General features: G+C 38.1%; 1 protein-coding gene across 11 annotated transcripts in view; it reads right to left on the bottom strand.

Annotated features, from left to right (window-relative positions):
• Window positions 1-19391, bottom strand: part of RABGAP1 (RAB GTPase activating protein 1) — a 167569-nt gene that overhangs the window by 26071 nt on the left and 122107 nt on the right. For all 11 annotated transcript variants that reach the window (XR_013353715.1, XR_013353716.1, XR_013353717.1 and 8 more), the window contains 6 exons: window positions 14357-14470; window positions 10714-10788; window positions 7314-7439; window positions 6545-6688; window positions 4517-4558; window positions 4154-4282 (listed from right to left, as the gene is read on the bottom strand). Coding sequence is in view for 8 of the 11 variants with exons in the window: in XM_077850553.1 (XP_077706679.1) it covers window positions 4154-4282; window positions 4517-4558; window positions 6545-6688; window positions 7314-7439; window positions 10714-10788; window positions 14357-14470 (630 nt within the window). In the remaining 3 variants the exon portion in view is untranslated. The remainder of the gene's footprint in view (window positions 1-4153; window positions 4283-4516; window positions 4559-6544; window positions 6689-7313; window positions 7440-10713; window positions 10789-14356; window positions 14471-19391) is intronic.

Here is a 19391-nt window from a genome sequence, read left to right as displayed (position 1 = left end):
GTGCTAAACTGCTGAGCCACCCAGGCTACCCAATAAATGAAATCTTAAAAAAAAAAAAAAAAAAAAAGAAAAGCAGAGGATCTAAGACTCTTTCAAAAATTAAAAAAAAAAAAAAATAAATAAATAAATAAATAAATAAAATATTTCAGTTCCATAATAAAGTAAGGAACAAGAGCGAGAAGGGGATAAATAAAAGGGCTGAGAATAGAGAAATGAAGACAGAGGCAAGTAAAGACTGACACCGAAAAGATTTATAGAGAAAAAGAAGACACTCAGGCAAAGAGAAAAACAGACCTTTCTGAGCAACACACCCATCTGGTGGCCGTTTCAAATATTGCTACACCAAACTTAATTCCTGATGCAATTCTGCAATGAGAAGAGGCCATGCAATGGCATGAAAAGCCTTGGGAATATGGAGTCAAAGGCCTGAATTCCACTAGAGCTCCAGCCACTACCCAGCTAGATCCAGTTGGGGAAGCCACTTGAATTCAATAAGCCTCAGCTGCCACACTTGACTTGCCCTGCATACCTCACAGGGTACTGTGGGGAAGAAATGAGATATCCATAAAAACTATACAAATACTGGAAATTACAACATCAAAACTGTTAAAACACAACCATAAAAGTAAGTAACTATTTCCTCAACTGGCATTTGAGGCCAAGTATTCCTAATTCCCACCCTAGTCAGGAAGTATAACTGAGAAAACCATGCCACAATTTTTAAGAAATTAAAAAATAATGGAATGGGATTTCAAAGAGTTACAAATCCAATGTTTCCTTTCTAAATTCTACACCAGGAAGTTAAAAAGCTAGTTTCCAAACCATTCACAAAGAAGGAATCCCCTTTTCCATGTCTAGAGGGAGCTCCAAACCCAGAGATGACTGTACTTTCCTGCTGATGGAGTAATACACTCCCACCTCGTACGGTCCACGTAACACTGGGCTCATGATTGAGCCTAATGATGATTTTCCTTATTTTTGAGCTGGTAAATTATCACTGTGACTGAGGTTCTCTACCAATAATTGGCTCATTGCCTATATTTCTCTTAATAGTTTTTGGAATTAATACACCTACCAGAGTGCAAGTAACCATCACTAACTACACTATATTTCACCTTTTAGCAGAACAATTTCATTCTCATGTCCTGGTCAATACATAGGCTTTCCACACTGTGAATCAATTTTAAGAAAAATTACTATCTTTCTCATGCAAAACCATGTGCAAGTAGGGGGAATCATCCAAAGTGTACCCCAGCCATGCAGAGTTCTCCAGGGCCAGTATGAATTATGTATCTAAGCACAAAATATGTGTGCTACGTAGTCTTGTCTACCTTAACTCCTTGAAAGCACAGGCAAAAAAAAAAAAAAAAAAAAAAAAAAAGGACATTGGACACCTCCGATCTGAACTATGGAAATAAAGGATCCATATATTATTAAAGTGTTTCAAGCTACTGAAAACCCAAAAGGTAAAACCATTGGCTGGAAGATATTTTAAGCCTTGCCCAAAGCCATGTTAACTCTCTAACTCTTCTTCGTGAGAGAACACTTGGTAGAAACTCAGCAGCATATTCATTTATTCACTCATTCAACTATTTTTTATATGTTGAATCCTGTTCTTATGCTGGGGATCTAGCAGTAAATGAGATTGAGTCCCCTCTGCTGCAGGATTAGTTGGGGAGAGGGCATGCATACAATAATAAGCATTTAAAATAATATTAAATAGCAATAAGTGATATGAGGAAAATAAAACAGGGTAGAGATCAAGGTGTAAAGCACTGAGGGAGCTGTTAGACAAAATAATCAGAAAAGGTCTCTCTGATGGCATGATATCTGAGCTTAACATTCAATGAGTTGATGGTGATGCCACATGGACTTGAGAAGAACATGATGGGTGGAGAGACCAGTGCAGAGGCCTGCAGAGTGAACATGCTCAGCAAGTTTGAAAACAGGCCAAGTTGTCTGAAGTAGAAGTTGGGAAAAGTAGGAGGAGGTGAAATCAGAGACATGGTCTAAGGTCACATAGTATAGCACCTTGCAGGTCAGGGTAAAAACTCTTTGAGTTTTATTCTAAGAAGCCATCAGTTTTAAGTGAGAGAGATGGGATCAAAAAAACCCACTGGGGTGTCTGGGTGGCTCAGTCCGTTGAGCATCCGACTCCTGGTTTCAGCTTAGGTCATGACATCAGGGATCAAACTCAATGTCCTTGGAGTCTGCTTATCTCCTTTTCTCTCTGTCTTTCCCCTGCTCTCTCTCCCAAGTGAATAAATCAAAGAAAAACAAAGAAAAGCAAAGCAAAGAAAAAAAAAAAAACACTATGGAAACAGGAAGTAAGGAGTCTACTGCAACATTCCAGAAGACAAGTGACAGTGATGGTTACATTACTGAGTTAGTGAGAAGGGGCAAAAGCAATCAGATTCAGGGTATACTGTGAAAACAGGGCTGGGATGGAGGACCAAGATACTGTGTGAAAGAGAAAAGGCATCAATAGTAAGCAAAGGTTTTGGCCTGAGCAACCAGGTTCCAGGAACTTAAGATGGGACACTGAGAAAGGTTTTGGAAGGGAAGAAATCATCAGCAACTAAGAGGCTTCCTGTTCTATGAACTAGACTGAGGTGGTGACTCAAGAGAACCTCCGAGCTCACCTGTTCTTTGCTCTCTGCACAAACCCACCATCTGTGAAATGTTTCTGACAAGTGTTCATTTGATATCTGCTTGAAAAACCAGAGAGGGAATGACCAGAATAAGAGCCATCATTTCTTGAACCCTTACTAATTACCAGGCATCATGGTAAACACTGTACACAGTGTAGTTAATCCTCACACGTGAAAGTACTTAACCACAGTACCTGGCACATGGGAAAATATCATTAAATGTTATTTACAGTGCTTGTGAGGTATGTAACGTTTTAAGTTGAACAATAACTTTAATAATTATTTCACTAACTAGAGGCTCTATTTCTTTTTCAAATCCTTGATTCAATTTGTATTAGGAAATTTTATTGTTTCTCAGGTTTAATAGGTAGGTGGTTTTAGTACTTCCCGCCTTCCACAAAGAGGGCAGTATTCCAAGGTCCTAACTTTATGTAGTGATTCTGGGTTTCACTGCCTCCCAAAGGCCCAAAATTAGATTCTATGTGTTCATGAGTACCTACACCAAGGGTTCCATATTCCCCTGGGATGCTGCTTTACCACTTCCCGCACACTAGCTGAACTACTGTGATTCAGGTACCTGGGATTTCTCTTACTTATTTATTTATTTATTTTTTTATTTACTTATTTATTTATTTAAGATTTTATTTATTTATTCATGAGAGAGACAGAAAGAGAGAGGGAGAGGCAGAGACACAGGCAGAGGGAGAAGAAGGCTCCATGCAGGGAGCCCGATGTGGGACGTGATCCAGGAACTCAAGCATCATGCCCTGGGCCAAAGGCAGGCACTAAACTGCTGAGCCACCCAAAAAGAGAGATCCCCTCTCTTTTTTATTTCAAGTTCATCCAGGCATTTCCTACCTCCAAGTGTTTCAAGAGGGCAGCCTGAGTTAGCTAAGTATGACATCTAACCAGAACCAGAAGTCCACTATTATTTTACATGTGAGGAAACTGTACCTTAAATAGGTAAAGTAATTTTGAATTCAGATCTTTCAAGTCTGTGTTCTGGCTGGTAGATAATGAAGTTTTTCCTGCTCATCTTACAACATGAATACAAGGAGATGTTACATTTTTTGACCTTATATAATTAAACACACCATAAATGCCACTGAAAGTGATAAAAATGAGTTTCCTTCATTAGTTATTAGTTTCATGTTAGGGAATTTCTGACCATGACCACAAATATTGAAAGTTAAAAGACAACACAGATCATAAAACCAGAGTCCTGCCACTACTTTGCTATATGACTCTAGAAGCTTCTTTGTGTTTTGCTGGGTCTTTGAAATGAGCAGAATCCCTTCCCCAGAGTCCAAAGGCTGGGGGAGGCAATGAGATCTAATGCACAGGATATATAATATGTAAGAAAATAGTGGGAAAATAAATTATATGATACAAAAATCATCATCATCATTATTAAAATGTATTATAAATGTTCATAGTTTGATCAGGAATGGTGAGACATGAACTAAACAAAAGAATCTAAATTAATGCAAATATCATTCTACCTTCATGCTGCAAGCTAATTCCATTAATTTTTTTGCATTTTCTTCTGAGCGGTATCTCTTAGGAAGCTGAACCCTGAAGAATTTCAAGGCACCTTCAAAGTCTGTCAACAGCAAGTCATCCTTAGAAGTCTTGAAAAAAGAAAACACAACCATGTATAGAAAGAGTTCTTTACCATGAAGATCCACAAGAAGCATTTTATAACACCAGCACCTTTACAATACGCAGGAGGTACTGCTTAGCCACTGCCTGAGCCATTACCAGGGCCAGGGCTACCAAGTGGTGGCTGCTTAGTATGAGATCAAGACTAAGATACTCTGAGTGCTGGACAGGGGCTGTCACTCGATTTACAAATAAATGTGTACCTTTAATAATCCAAGGGCGACATTAAATATAACACTTATTCCCTAAAAGAGAAAACACAAAAAGAATATTTTCAGTGTTTAGATATGGACTAGTCAGCTGTCCCCAAAATGCCCCACAATTTTTAAGAAAGTATAAAAAATAACTAAGTAAAGAAATGGAATATCTTGAAAACATCTTCGGAAAATAATAATTAATACAGGCCTGCTACTGAAAAACAACTTAAAATAGACCCAATGTCCCATTCCTCTGAACTTTTTTAGCTATTCTCACATTTAACAAGAAAGAACACTTTTCCAAAGTATTCTATGCTTCCCAACCCAAGCTTCAGAACCATAACATTGTGATCTTTCAGAAAATAATTGCAGATGGCCTTTCCCCTCATCATGTGCTACATCCACTCCACATACAGCAGTCTAAGAGCCCTCTATCCCAGAAAGAACTTGATCAGGGCTCCCTCCAATCCACTTTCTCCAGCTAACCCTTCCGGAGGTGCTGCGGGCAAAGGAAAGGGGAGGCACAAAGGGGAGGCACAAAGACCTACTAAATTAAGTTCTTGGACCTTGGTTTCTAGAACTAATACTCTCCCACGAGTTTTCTGAGCTCATTAGTTGACAAGTTCATTTAAATCACTTAGCATGCCACTAGGCCCATAGTAACTACTTAAAAAAAATGTTTATAATACTGAGAAACTATAAAATTTACAGGTTGGAGACTAGGAATTGGTTACATAAACTATGGTATATTGCAAGAATGAGATACCTGACAGCAGGGAAGAGTAATAGTGTATTTCGTAACATGTATTTGGTAACAGTGTTTCTTACAATGTTTCAAGCTGGGTAGAAGGTACAAATGCTTTAATGGATTTTGGCGTGCCTTGGAAACAGCATAATTAAACAAAAAGAAGGATAGTACAGATGTGTGTCTATAAGTGTTCAAGTGTATGAAATGAAAAGAGGTTATCAAATAACATAATAGCAGAATTCTATTTTAAAATATATATTTACAAAACCTCAATATACATTATTACATAATACTCCATATGAAGAAAGCTATTCTGTACAAAAATAATGTATGTACATAAACACAAAAAAAGGCTGAAAGAATATATATTAAAATGCTGAGTTACTCTCTAGAGTGAGATTAGAAGTATTTTAAAATCTTTTTGCTCGTGTTTTCCAGTTTCTACAATAAACATTTATTATTTTTGAAATTATTTTTTTTCTTAAACACATATACCCCAAAACTGTGCCGTGGCAAAGACTGTTATGTACTCTAATATCTTTTTTTGTTATAGTAACATACCCTCCGATTTTTCCCAATTCTTACTCAGCTTTAAAAAAAAACTCTCCTTGGGACACCTGGGTAGCTCAGTGGTTTAGCGCCTGCCTTGGGCTCAGGGCATGATCCTGGAGTCCTAGGACTGAGTCCCACATAGGGGGCTCCCTGCATGGAACCTGCTTCTCCCTCTGCCTGTCTCTTCCCTCTCCCTCTCTCTCTCTCTCTGTTTCTCATGAATAAATAATTAAAATCTTTAAAAAAATAAAATAAAATAATCTCTCCTTTGTGGCTAGATGTGGTCAGGTGCCTAAGTTCTGGCCAATAAAAGATAAATGAAAATTTGGGTGGAACCTCCAGGAAGTCTCCTTTAAAGAAGAGACACACTCTCCCCTGTTCCCGACCCTCTAGGGGAAGGCAGGTTACTGCCAACCTTCTGGCTTCTTTCATATGAGAGAGATATTAACCTCTACGTTACTTAGTCAATGTTATTTTGGGTTTCTCCAATAAATGCAGCCAAATCTAGATTAATAGTAATATAAACGTGTAATAGTGGGTTTTTTGTTTGTTAGCAGAGAGCACCTTCAACAAAATGTGATCATTAGCCTTAGCTTTAGCCCAAGAAGAGTTACTTAAATCTGGATTTTTGAGCACAAAAATCAAATTAACTAAGAATAAATTCTATTTTAATGGAGGTGACACAGGAGGATACTGCAAATAAAAGCCAAAGTCCTGTGGCCTCTGATACATACCTCACATAAAAGCAGGTCAATGATATGGAACACCATGTAGAGAGGAAATTTTGCAGTGAAAAGTGTAAGAAACCACTGGGAGGCATACATGTGTGCTTCAAGGCTTATATCCAGGAAGTGGTTGTACAGGTCAGGGATGTATTCCTGAAATAGCAAGCTAATTAGTTTAGGGCACATACATGCTGTTCAACTCCCACTTGGGAGGCTAATAATTCTGCCAGGAATAGGCCAAAAAAGTCACATATTTGTGTTTTCCTAAAAACCTCTAATGTACTAAGAATACTTATTATCAAGTATCAAACTGACATTTGGCTCCCTTTTCCAGTCCACAAACTACCTCTAAAGAGGAATCCCCCCGATGGTGACAAATGTTTGGAATGATAGTTTTTCTTTCCAAGTTATGAAATGTTTGGGAAAGTTTGTTTCACTTTTTTTGTTTGTTTCACTTTTATTATGGTATTCCAAACCAGTCAGCTTTAGAGCCTTGGCAGACATTTCTTGACTTAGTTTGCTGGGTTAAAGGCCCCTACAAAGTCATCTGATCATTTGGGCGTTTATGAGATTGAAAAACTAGCTCACACCCACTGGGTTCACACCTTATTAATCTTGGAATCGTCACCACAGAGTGAGAAATGAAAAACATCAAACCAGTCCTTAACCCTGGATGGCTAAGGCAATCACCACTGCTCCTTGGCACCAGGTTCATCAACCTGGTTCTTCCTAGAGTTGCACTCTTAGTGGCAAGTGCAAGGCTGGTTTCTCTTTTTACCTGCATGAGGCGCTCCAACTGGTAAAATTTGCAATGTAAATCTTCAAAGTTTTGCTTGAAAAGTTCCCTGAGACCATAGTCAAACATGATCTTGACCAGAACACTGAATGCCTGTTCTTCGGGCATCTGTAACAGATAGAGAATGAGGCGGGCATTACAAAATATATACAGAAGTTTTCTCAGTATGCTAAATTCATCCTTCTACTCCTATCTAAATAGGAAATTTAGCAATATGTAGTAATTGAGGTAGTTGTGTTTTATGACATTCATTGACTGAACCGAGAGACATTAATGATATCTATTCTGTGTCAGATACTGTTCCTATCCTCAAGAAGTTTCCCATACAGCCAGTATACAATAATTATGAGTTAGGCAGAATTCATATTTACCATACAAATTAGGTAGAAAAATCAGTGGGGATACAAGAACAAGAAAGCCTGAGTACGCCTGAGGGAACCAAGAATAGGCTTTGCAGGACCAGATCTGAGCTGAGTAGCAACAGACTGATATATGAGTATAGGTTTCATCTTTCTCAAATCCTGACATCTTTATTAAATAATTTTACCCCCTTAGCTGCTACTTTTTCTAGTAAAAATGTTTTTCTTCCTCATTGTTGTTACAAACACAGCCAGTTACAGCAGAACCTTAAATATTCTAAGGTTTATAGTTCAGAGTACTATGTAATATTTATGGTGATACTTAAAATATCCCACTTTACTTCTATTTACAGATGTTACCCATTTATAATAATACCTAGATCTTTCATAGCTTTGTGGAAAAATATATCCCTGAGACCTTGGCAAAATGTCTAATTTTCAAAATAGAAAAAAAGTACTGGAAATGTTATTTAAGGCTTGGTGTGACTGTAGCAAGCCTTCAAAATGTCAAGAAGGTGGGCGGGCTTCTGTGGAACAAGGGGATGGAGGTGGGCTGAGCACAGAAATCACTGAGAATAAAGAATAAATCAGATTAAGTAATAAATGAGATAAGCACAGCTAATTATTTTGGGCAGGTAAGGGCACTGGAGCAAAGGACCAGATTTCAGAGGTCTCTACCACAGAAGGCAGTTTCATAATTTCTTCCATATGCTAGGGACATTTGGGTCTGCCCCAGAGTGGCATTTCTTTTTTTCTTTTTTCTTTTTTTTTTTTTCTTAAGACTTTATTTGAGGTAGAGCTTGAGATTGAGAGAGAGAGAGAAGGAGAGAGAGAGAGATGCATGAGCGGGGGGAAGGAGAAGCAGAGTCCCCACTGAGCAGGGAGCCTGATGTAGGGCTTGATCCCAGGACCCTGGATCATAGCCTGAGCTTAACCAACTGAGCCACCCAGGCACCCCTGACATTTCTGATATCAGGTAGCATATATGCTTTTCGTTTGAAACAAGCATTTATCTTAACACAAGGAGCAACAGAGTTCAAACCCAAGACACTAGATTTGTTTGGGAAACCTATTTTAAAAGGAGTTGTGATACCTAAATGGGGACAAATGTTCTTGGACTGAAGTTGAGAACAAAGACAAACCACACAAGCCTGAGAGCCTTTGAGATATAAAGTCTTACTAAAACAACATAATTTTAAAACTTGACCTCTTGATGGCTATTAGCTTGACTGTGGTAATCATTTCACAACATACAGCAGATCAATTCATCAAATCATACACCATCTATATGCGCACACACAATTTTTGTTAATTATACCTCAATAAAGCTGAGGAAAAAACCATGACCTTTTAATTAATATCATATAATATTTTTACAGGCATACTAATATCAATAAGCTAGGTTCTCACAGTAAGAAGATACAAAGTGGTTTTGGTTTTACTTGTATTACAACTGATAACAAAATGGCTTACAACTCTTCAAAAGGTTCCCGGTACTTAGAGAAACAAAATCTAAACTCCTTGAGCAGCCTCTCCAGCTCCCTTCCCACCCCCCACCTCCACCCACCCCCCATCCACAGACAATGCTCCAGTCACACAGCCCTGCTTCCAGCTTCTTCCATAGGCCAAATTTTCCCCATTCCATAGGCTTCTATAGGTTGTACTATTACCTTTGCTGGGAGTGCTGTACTCCCCACTCTGGCTTTTAAAACAGTTTTCTGATTTTCATAATAATGTTAGCTTAAAAAAGTTAAATGATACAGATGTACAAAAGAGAATGGATATCCCTTCTCATTCTTCAGTATTCACCTTAAAGGCTACCTCCCCAGAGAAGCCAAAGTTCCTTTGCTATAATCTTGCATCAAACTTTTTACTATGTCTTCATGTCGCCACTGAGATAATAATGACATACTTGTGTGACTTTCTGCCTACAGCTAGTCAGCTCTGCTAGCTCTATATCCACAAAGAACCTACTGTGCTAAAGATGGAGGTGCCCACAAACTCTCTGCTAACATCACCTGTGTGGTGTTTTTGCCAAACATTTTAATTTTAATCCTGAGGAAATGATCAGACAAATCAAGAATGTGGAATATTTTATAAGACAATTTGCTTGAATTTTTCAAAACTCTCAATGGTGTAAAGCACAACAAAGGCAAAGGCTGGGGGAGTTTAGATAGAAAAAAAAAATAAAGAGAAATGACACCAAATACATTGCTTGAATCTTCACTGAGCTTGGTTAGGAAAAAAAAGGCTACAAAGGACTTTACTGAGTAAACAATTGGGGAAAATCAAATGTGGATTCTGTATAAGGCATTACTGAATTGGTGTGGAATTTCTTGGATATGATTGCTGTATTATGGTTATATCCTTAGGAGATACATGCTCAAGTATTTAGGAATGAAGTGTTCTGATGTTTGCTACTGATTTTCCAAAACTAATTTCAAAAACTGTTTTTTCAGTAAAAAATAAAATGTGTAAAAATAAGAGGAAAAGTGAGAGATGCAGACAGAGCAAAGAGTATGGTACAGTATTAATTGGTAAAACAGAGGAAGAGTTTATGGGTATTCCACTTTAACGATTTCTCAGTTCTGCTGTGGATTTGAAAGAGTATCAATAAGCTGGATGGTAAAGGTCTTTGCTGAATAAATAAATGAATAGAATGGCACTTGTAAACAAAGCCAACTTCTCTGCTTCCTTCCCACCTCTAATACACAGATCCCCAAGAAAATACTAATGATGGTGGCTACTTTATAAAATGTTCCTAAGGGTTCAACCAAGACTATCCAATCATTTTAGCAATAATAATGAGGTCTACTCTTGTACTAGTGTTTAACATTGTCATTTATTCTAACTATGTTTCTCTTCCATGATGATATTAAATTAAGGAAAAGGTTTCCAGATAGAGGAGTCGAAACTCATGCACTAGAGTCTGGTCAAATCCAATATAAAATCATGCTCAAGACTAAGGCTAGTATAAACTGAGGCAGGTCATGTGAAAGTTGTAACAGACACCTAATACTCACATGGAGAAGCAGAACAGCAGCAAGAAATGACTGGCCCTGGCAATAGCCAATCTCTTCATCATACACAGAATATGCCTGGAAAAAGAAAAACACAGGAGGTATAAATGAATATAGTTTACTCATGGGCCATAGTTGTCCTATAGGACCTTGAACATAGGAACCTGGAAGATATTCACACTCCACTATGGTATTTTGATGTTCAATGAATGATACAAATATCTCTCTGCAATTTTTCCTTTTTTGAAAGAATTTTTTTTAAAGATTTTATTTATTTATTCATGAGAGACAGAGAGAGAGAGAGAGGCAGAGACACAGGCAGAGGGAGAAGCAGGCTCCATGCAGGGAGGCTGATGTGGGACTTGATCCCAGGTCTCCAGGATCAGGCCCTCCAGAAGGTGGCGCTAAACCGCTGAGCCACCCGGGCGGGCTGCCCTTTAAAATAAATTTTTAAGATTTTATTTGAGAGAGAATTAGAGAGAAAGAGAGAGAGAGAGAGCATGAGCAGGGTGGGGGAGGGGGAGTTGGAAATGGAAAAGTAGACTTTCCCATTGAGGAGGGAGACTGATCTCAAGACACCGGGATCATGACCTAAGCAGACACTTAACCAACTGAGCCACCCAGGCTCCTCTTTTCAATTTTTTCTTTAATAAACAGAACTGCCACCATGCTACTTCCTGTAGCCCAAGAGTAGAAAAAGTAAGCGAGAACCACTTTGGCATTAAAAAACGGTTGCTGGGCAGCCCCAGTGGCGCAGCGGTTTAGTGCCGCCTGCAGCCTGGGGTGTGATCCTGGAGACCCAGGATCGAGTCCCACATCGGGCTCCCTGCATGGGGCCTGCTTCTCCCTCTGCCTCTCTCTCTCCCCCCCACCCCCACCCCGTGTGTCTCTATGAATAAATAAATAAAATCTTAAAAAAAAAAAAAAAGGTTGCTGTAACTGTCTTGGCTCATGTTTTCCCCTTTTCCTTCAAGCTCTATCTAAACATTTCATTCCCCCAGGATTCCCTCTCTTCTCTGTACTGATGGTACTTGCTACACAAGGATAGTATTTACAGCACGCACCATGTTGCATTTTTTTTCAACTTTGACAATTAATTTATTTAGCAAATATTTGTTACTCTACCTGCCATATATAGACATTGTGCCAGGTGTTGTGGGTACATCAGAGAATTAATTTGGCAAAATACTCTCATGAAGTTTGCAATTTTAAGAAAGGAAAGATACAATAAAGTAAATAATTGTTGATAATGTGTGCTATTGATGAATAAACAGAATGACACTTGCTTTATATGAGGTGGTCTGGGAAGGCCTTTTGATAGATGATATATATATATATATTTTTAATACAATTATTTTTTATTGGTGTTCAATTTACCAACATACAGAATAACACCCAGTGCTCATCCCGTCAAGTGCCCCTCTCAGTGCCCGTCACCCATTCACCCCCACCCCCCACCCTCCTCCCCTTCCACCACCCCTAGTTCGTTTCCCAGAGTTAGGAGTCTTTATGTTCTGTCTCCCTTTCTGATATTTTAAATGTCCATCTTCTCTACTGCACTGTGAGCTTCTTAGGGGCCAGGATGATGCCCTATCCGACCTAGCCACGACCTCAAACCTTCAACCTAGACAGTCCTACAGCAGGCTCTCACTAAACACTGTTAACATTATTCATTTTTCTTTCTGGGAAAAAATCTCTTGGCAAAGACACCAAAACACAATTCTTTCTACAATGCCAGTAATAACTTTTCTGATAAGAGGGATTACTCTGAAACCATTTGTAGGGTTCCTTTGGATTCTTATTTTGTATTTTTCTTGGAGGCAGATGATTATTACCCATCTCTTCTCAACATCATCTTTAACAGAATATTGACATCTAACATTCCTTGTGGTTTACTTTTTTTGGTACTTTAGTTGTTTTCCAGAGTCTTGTTTTTATGAGTACTATTTCCAGTTCTCATGTAAGCTGTGGTGGAAAGGGAAATTCTACATATTCAAGATGCTATGCTATTCCCTGTCTGACAAGTTTATTTCTGATGAAATTCCCTTTATTTTCCACTTATTTTTTGTGCCATGCTTCTTCATCCCAGGAGAAAACAATTCAGAATAAGTGTGTTCACAATAAAGATCATTTAGCAAAATGTGATGCTAATGCTTATTAGATCACAATTAAGTTAATATATGCAAGAGGTCTGTCATTAGCTTTTGGTGAAACTACAGCTTTTAAAAATATAAATATATAAATATGTAAAATAATCCTGTTTTCATAAATGAGGGTAGAATTTAACATAATCTCATTTAAATCCCCCATTTCATTGAAGCTTGTCTAATAAGAGGGCTATACACAGAAAACACATATACTTTTTCAAAGACAAGATATGCAGAGGGCTTTAGAAATTATCTATTTAATACAATAAGGCATCTGTCAATAGAGCTCTGTGGAAAGCAGTCTGACAATGTTTGTGAAGTTATCAATTAACAGTTGATTGTTCAAGAAAGAATAGAAGCTTCAGAGTTAGAGCTGGGCTGAAATTCCACAAATGCTAATGTCTAGGTCTGGATCTTAGGCTCATTACTTATACTTATTTGTAAGATGAGAATAATCATAGTATTTATATCATAGACATGATGTATTATTCTCAGCTCATTCATGTAAATTACTCAGCACAGGACTTAATTATGTATCAGAATGAAATGTATTGAATTTCTATAGGTAGAAAATGGAGGGTAGCTTATTTTTCAGGCTCATGGAAAAACTTGAAGGAATACATACAGATGTGAAAGTACATGACACACTTGGACATGTTTAGGTATAAAATTCATGGGGGATCCCTGGGTGGCTCAGCAGTTTAGCGCCTGCCTTTGGCCCCGGGTGCGATCCTGGGGTCCCGAGATCGGGTCCCACGTCGGGCTCCCGGCATGGAGCCTGCTTCTCCCTCTGCCTGTGTCTCTGCCTCTTTCTCTCTCTGTCTGTCATTCATAAATAAATAAATAAATCTTTAAAAAAAAATTCATGGCAGTTGTAATGAAATATGGGGACTAAAAGGCATTTCATTAATTCATCAACATTTAATGAGCACCTACTATATGCTAAGCACCACATATATTAACATATAGAAGTGACTTCTGCCCTTGAGAACTTCACAGTTCAGTTGGCCTCTGGGCTGGGCGTGAAGTCTCCTGAAGAGTCTTTCTCTCTGCCCCCCCTCCCTAAAAAAAAATAGTAAATGTAGAGCCAGGGGACTGTCATCTGAAAGTCCTGATTAAAAAAGTAAAAGAAACCTTACCATTTTATGTCTATTTGATTTCCTGTTTATTATGAGCATAAAATTAAAGGTACAATCACAATTTTACAGAGTCTACTCTCTCCTTTTTCACTTTTAGCTTTTTAAAGATTTTTTTATTTATTAAAAGAGAGGGAGAGAGACAGCATGAGCAGGGAGTAAAGTCAAAAGGAAAGAGAGATGCAGACTCTGTGCTGAGCAGGGAGCCCAATGCTCAGACGTTCAACGGCCTGAACCACCCAGGTGCCTCCTTTTTTGCTTTCTTAATTATCAAATACAAATTACACTTTGTAGTTACCTTTTGTGTAATTTCAAAAGCACCAGAATAACCATTCAAAACAAATTTTTTTTGATGTGAAATACCTTGCATATTTTATATAAGGAATCTTGTCCATCTCCTCCTGTGTCCTTAAAGTAGTCATGAGCTGGGAATGTCCGGTTAATATCCCGAGTGATAGCACTGTCCTGGGGAGACTCCTGTGAAAACATTAGGAAAAGGATTTAGTAATTAATCATGTACGTATCTGTGTAAGTTTATACAGCAAGGTCTTCTCATTTACAGGCTTTAAAAATGCTGCAGGGACATACATACACATGTGCATGCCAAGAGTTATTTCATCTTCAGGGGCCAACTGTTCGAGCAAAAGCAAAATCAAATATTAAGGGAAAAAAACATGGAAGAAAAGGAACCTGCTTACTCTATATACCTCATGTATATTCCATCTCTGTTGCAAGAAGTGCAGCTGGTGACCTTTCTATTGCAAGAGGGAAAATGTGGTAATCAAAATGGATTTCCCATAGGAAAATATTCAAACTAATCTCAAAAGGAGGTAAAGTGCTCCCATTAGCAAAAATCAGGTATAAAAATTGCTGCTTTAAATGATCCTTTGGCATGATGCCCATGTGCCAGGTTCTCAAAAGGAAAAGAGAAGTCCCTTAATTGGAGTTTATCCTAAGCACAAATGGCATAAAAATGCACTCAGCAATCTACTCAATATGAAACTAGACCACCAAATGTCAAGGGATTCAAATAGGCTACAGGAAAATATCCCTTCCTTTTGCTAATGGAGAAAACTAAACAAATATCAATAACACCACAGCAATCCTTTATACAACAAAGCAAGCAACCAGGTATTTGTAATAAATTCCCCTTGTTAAATTTCATTTGATCACATGCTAAAGAACTGGAGCACAGAAACATGACCTTCTATTTTAACAATGCATTGTCTTCATAAAACAATGGACTTGATGGTCTTTGGTGAGACTACATCATATTCAGCACACCATCTAAGAGCCCAATACTCCTGTTTCAAGATGAAAAAAATCAAAGTGATATTCTTCCGTTGTTCAGTAATTTCTCCAGTCTTTTGGGTAATCATGTTCCCAGGGCCATAAGTATTTTACAATTGTGGGATGTGAACTAACTTTAAATTTCTAAATTTTTATTGAATAAACTTGACACATAATGTTGTATAAATTTAAGGCATACAGTGTTACTGATACATTTATATACTGTAACAGAACTGCTATTGTAGCCATATTTATTATATTACATAATATACTCATTATACTGTGCATCACATCTCTATAGTTTCTTTACTACTAGTTACAAGTTTGTACACTATGAGCCCCTAAACTCCCTGTGAACTAACTTTAAAGCCTGTGCTCTTTTTAAATAAGTAAACTATTTGAACTTTCAGAGATACTGCAAACTGCTTCCCAAAGAGCTTTACTGGCATACTACTAGTTTTTAATATGTTATTAATTTAAAGTTAAGGTAACTCAAAACAATGGTGCTCCCTGCTAACAGGACAAGATCCAAGGTAAGACCTAAGACTACAGTAGTTATTGTCTGGTGGCAGCTTCCAGGCTGTATACAGCACTTGGAGAGGCAACTGAAACAGAACTGAGGTGGGGAGGAAAGAACAGAAGAGGGAAAGGGCAAGGTAGCCAGAGTTAGTAGGTCAGAGTACTGGAGAAGAAACCCTGAACAGAAAGAGATCTGCAGAGCTATCTACAGGGGTTCCTATGAGTCAGGAATCACAAAACAAAAAGGGTAAACTGGACTTCATCAAAACTTTAAAATTATCGTATTCAAAATACCACTGTTAAAAATATGAAAATGTAAACCCTGACCAGGGCAAAATACCTATAAGATCTATCTGATAATGGTGTTGTATTCAGAATATGTAACTCTGAAAACAGATAAGGAGGTAAACAACTGATTTTAAAAGGGGGGAATGGTAGTAAAAGATTGAAGAGAGGGACGCCTGGGTGGCTCAGGGGTTGAGCATCTGCCTTCGGTTCAGGGCATGATCCCAGGGTCCCAGGATCAAGTTCCATATCAGGCTCCTCTTGAGGAAGCCTCTTGAGGCATCTCTCTATACCTCTGTCTCTGCCTCTCTCTCTGTGTCTTTCATGAATAAATAAAATCTTAAAAAAAAAAAAAGAAAGAAAGATTGAAGAGATACTTTACAACATAAGACATACAGATGGTAAATAAGCACATGAAAAAAATTCAACGTCATCAGACATTAGAAAAATATAAACTGAAACCACAATGAGATTCTACTAACCACCTACTTTTTTTTTTTTTTAAAGATTTTATTTATTTATTCATTATAGACATAGAGAGAGAGAGAGGCAGAGACACAGGCAGAGGGAGAAGCAGGCTCCATGCAGGGAGCCCGACGTGGGACTTGATCCCGGGACTCCAGGATCGCGCCCTAGGCCAAAGGCAGGTGCCAAACCGCTGAGCCACCCAGGGATCCCTAACCACCTACTGTTAAAACAAAAAAGAACCAAAGTAGTAAATATTGGCCAAGGGTGTGAAACAACTGGAACTCCCAGAAATTGCTGGTGAGAATACAAAATGGTACAAACATTTTAGAAATGGTTTGGAAGTTTCTTATAAAGTTAAACATACACTTACCATATAATTCAGTGACTCCAGTCCTAGGTATTTATCCAAGAGAAATGAAAATATGAATATATGCAAAGACTTGAACTTGAATAGTCACAGAAGCTTTATTCATACTAGCTCAGACTGGAAACAATACAAATGTGCTCTAATGGGTAAATGGATAAATAAATTGTGGTATAATCCATATAATGGAATATTACTACTCAGAAATAAAAAAGAAAAAAAACATTGATATATACAATATGAATGGATCTCAAAAGCATTTTCTAAGTGACTGGAGAAGCCAGACACAAAGATTAATTTCCATTAATTTTATGTATATGAGATTCTAAAAAAGGCAAAATTATAAGTTATAGAAAGTAGATTAGTGTTTAGAAGAGCCTGGAGTTAAAAGGAGAACCCTGATTCTTAAGAAAGATGAGAGAACTTTTTGAAGTTTGAATATGGAAATATTACCCATCATATCTATGATGGTAGTTAAACTGTTTTGAATCTTTCACTTAAAATTTGTGTATTTGGGGCACCTGAGTGGCTCAGTGGTTGCCTTTGGCTCAGGTCATGATCCTGGGGTCCTGGGATCGAGTCCCTCTGCCTATGTCTCTGCCTCTTTCTCTGTGTCTCTCATGAATAAATACATAAAATCTTAAAAAAAATGTGTATTTTCTTGTATATAAATTACAACTGTATACAGATTATTTTAAAATGGAAAAATACAAATGAAAGAAAGACCCAAGATGACTTAAGCCCTTTAAATTAATAAGAGTTCCCAGTCCTACTTTAGGTATATACAGCTAAGGGATGAAAATGAGTAAATCCATATTTACCTCAAGGTCTTAAGACCCAGGGCACAGCTCAGAGGCATATATATCTGGATTTGAAAGTTGGCTCAGTCTCTTAAGCTGAACAACTTTATTTTTTTTTAATATTTTATGTATTTATTCATGAGACACAGAGAGAGAGAGAGAGAGAGAGAAAGAGAGAGAGAGACAGAGACACAGGCAGAGTGAGAAACAGGCTCCATGCCGGGAGTCCGACATGGGACTCCCAGGCTGAAGGCAGCACTAAACCGCTGAGCCACCCGGGCTGCCCCGCTGAACAACTTTATATAAGTTTTGCATTTTCTGTGATTAATATTACCTACCTTATAAAGTCGTAGTAAAGGTTACATTAAATGCATATATAAAGAGCTTCTACCAGTTTCTGACATGTATATAGAAAAGACTTGATAAAAGTGAAAGGAAGCAATCTCCAGCACTGCTGAGAGCTGGGGCTATCCTTTGAATACACAGATATACACATTCATTAGTGATATGTAGAATACACACATACATAAGATATCTAGAATATATATTTTTATTTTTATCTTAACTTCCCTATAAAACTATTCACAGGATAGAACTTGTGATTTGGTTTTATAACTTCCACAGAGCCTAGCATAATGCAGGGCATTTATCAGTCAATGCTTGATAAATATATCTAAAAAAGTCCAAACACTTCTTCAGGACTAAGCAATGGCAACTCTCATGTGGTCAACAGCCCTACCTGAACCAAGATCTCTGACGCTAATGTTTATTTATTTATTTATTTTTAAATTTATTTATGATAGTCACAGAGAGAGAGAGAGAGGCAGAGACACAGGCAGAGGAAGAAGCAGGCTCCATGCACCGGGAGCCCGACGTGGGATTCGATCCCGGGTCTCCAAGATCGCGCCCCGGGCCAAAGGCAGGCGCTAAACCACTGCGCCACCCAGGGATCCCAGACGCTAATGTTTAATTCAAGATCCATGTGAATGAGGCACCAAACTAAATCACGAAAGAACCTTATTAATTGGATAATTTCAAAGATGTTTCAACTAAACATCTGAAAAAAACCAAGAATGCTGTTATGATTGATTTATTAGTAACTTCCCAACTGTGTAAAATGAAGTCAAGAGATAGTAATAGTCATGAAAAATAGAACAGTGAAGACTTTGAGTCTTTTAGCTCAAAATGCTACGTAAATCATCCTACAATTAAGATAAATGATAAGGAAAGAGGGTCTATATCAGAAACCTAGGCTATACAGCAATGTCCACAATAGCCAAACTGTGGAAGGAGCCTCGGTGTCCATCGAAAGATGAATGGATAAAGAAGATGTGGTCTATGTATACAATGGAATATTACTCAGCCATTAGAAATAACACATACCCACCATTTGCTTCGATGTGGATGGAACTGGAGGGTATTATGCTGAGTGAAATAAGTCAACTGGAGAAGGACAAACATATGGTCTCAATCATTTGGGGAATATAAAAATTAGTGAAAGGGAATAAAGGGGAAAGGAGAGAAAATGAGTGCAAATATCAGTGAGGGTGACAAACATGAGAGACACCTAACTCTAGGAAATGAACAAGGGGTAGTGGAAAGGGAGGTGGGCAGAGGGTTGGAGTGACTGGGTGATGGACACTGAGAGGGGCACTTGGCGGGATGAGCACTG

Source organism: Canis aureus, chromosome 16, assembly GCF_053574225.1.
Source record: "Canis aureus isolate CA01 chromosome 16, VMU_Caureus_v.1.0, whole genome shotgun sequence".
In the NCBI taxonomy this organism is placed as follows: Eukaryota; Metazoa; Chordata; class Mammalia; order Carnivora; family Canidae; genus Canis; species Canis aureus.
This window is presented reverse-complemented; position numbering and strand designations above follow the sequence as displayed.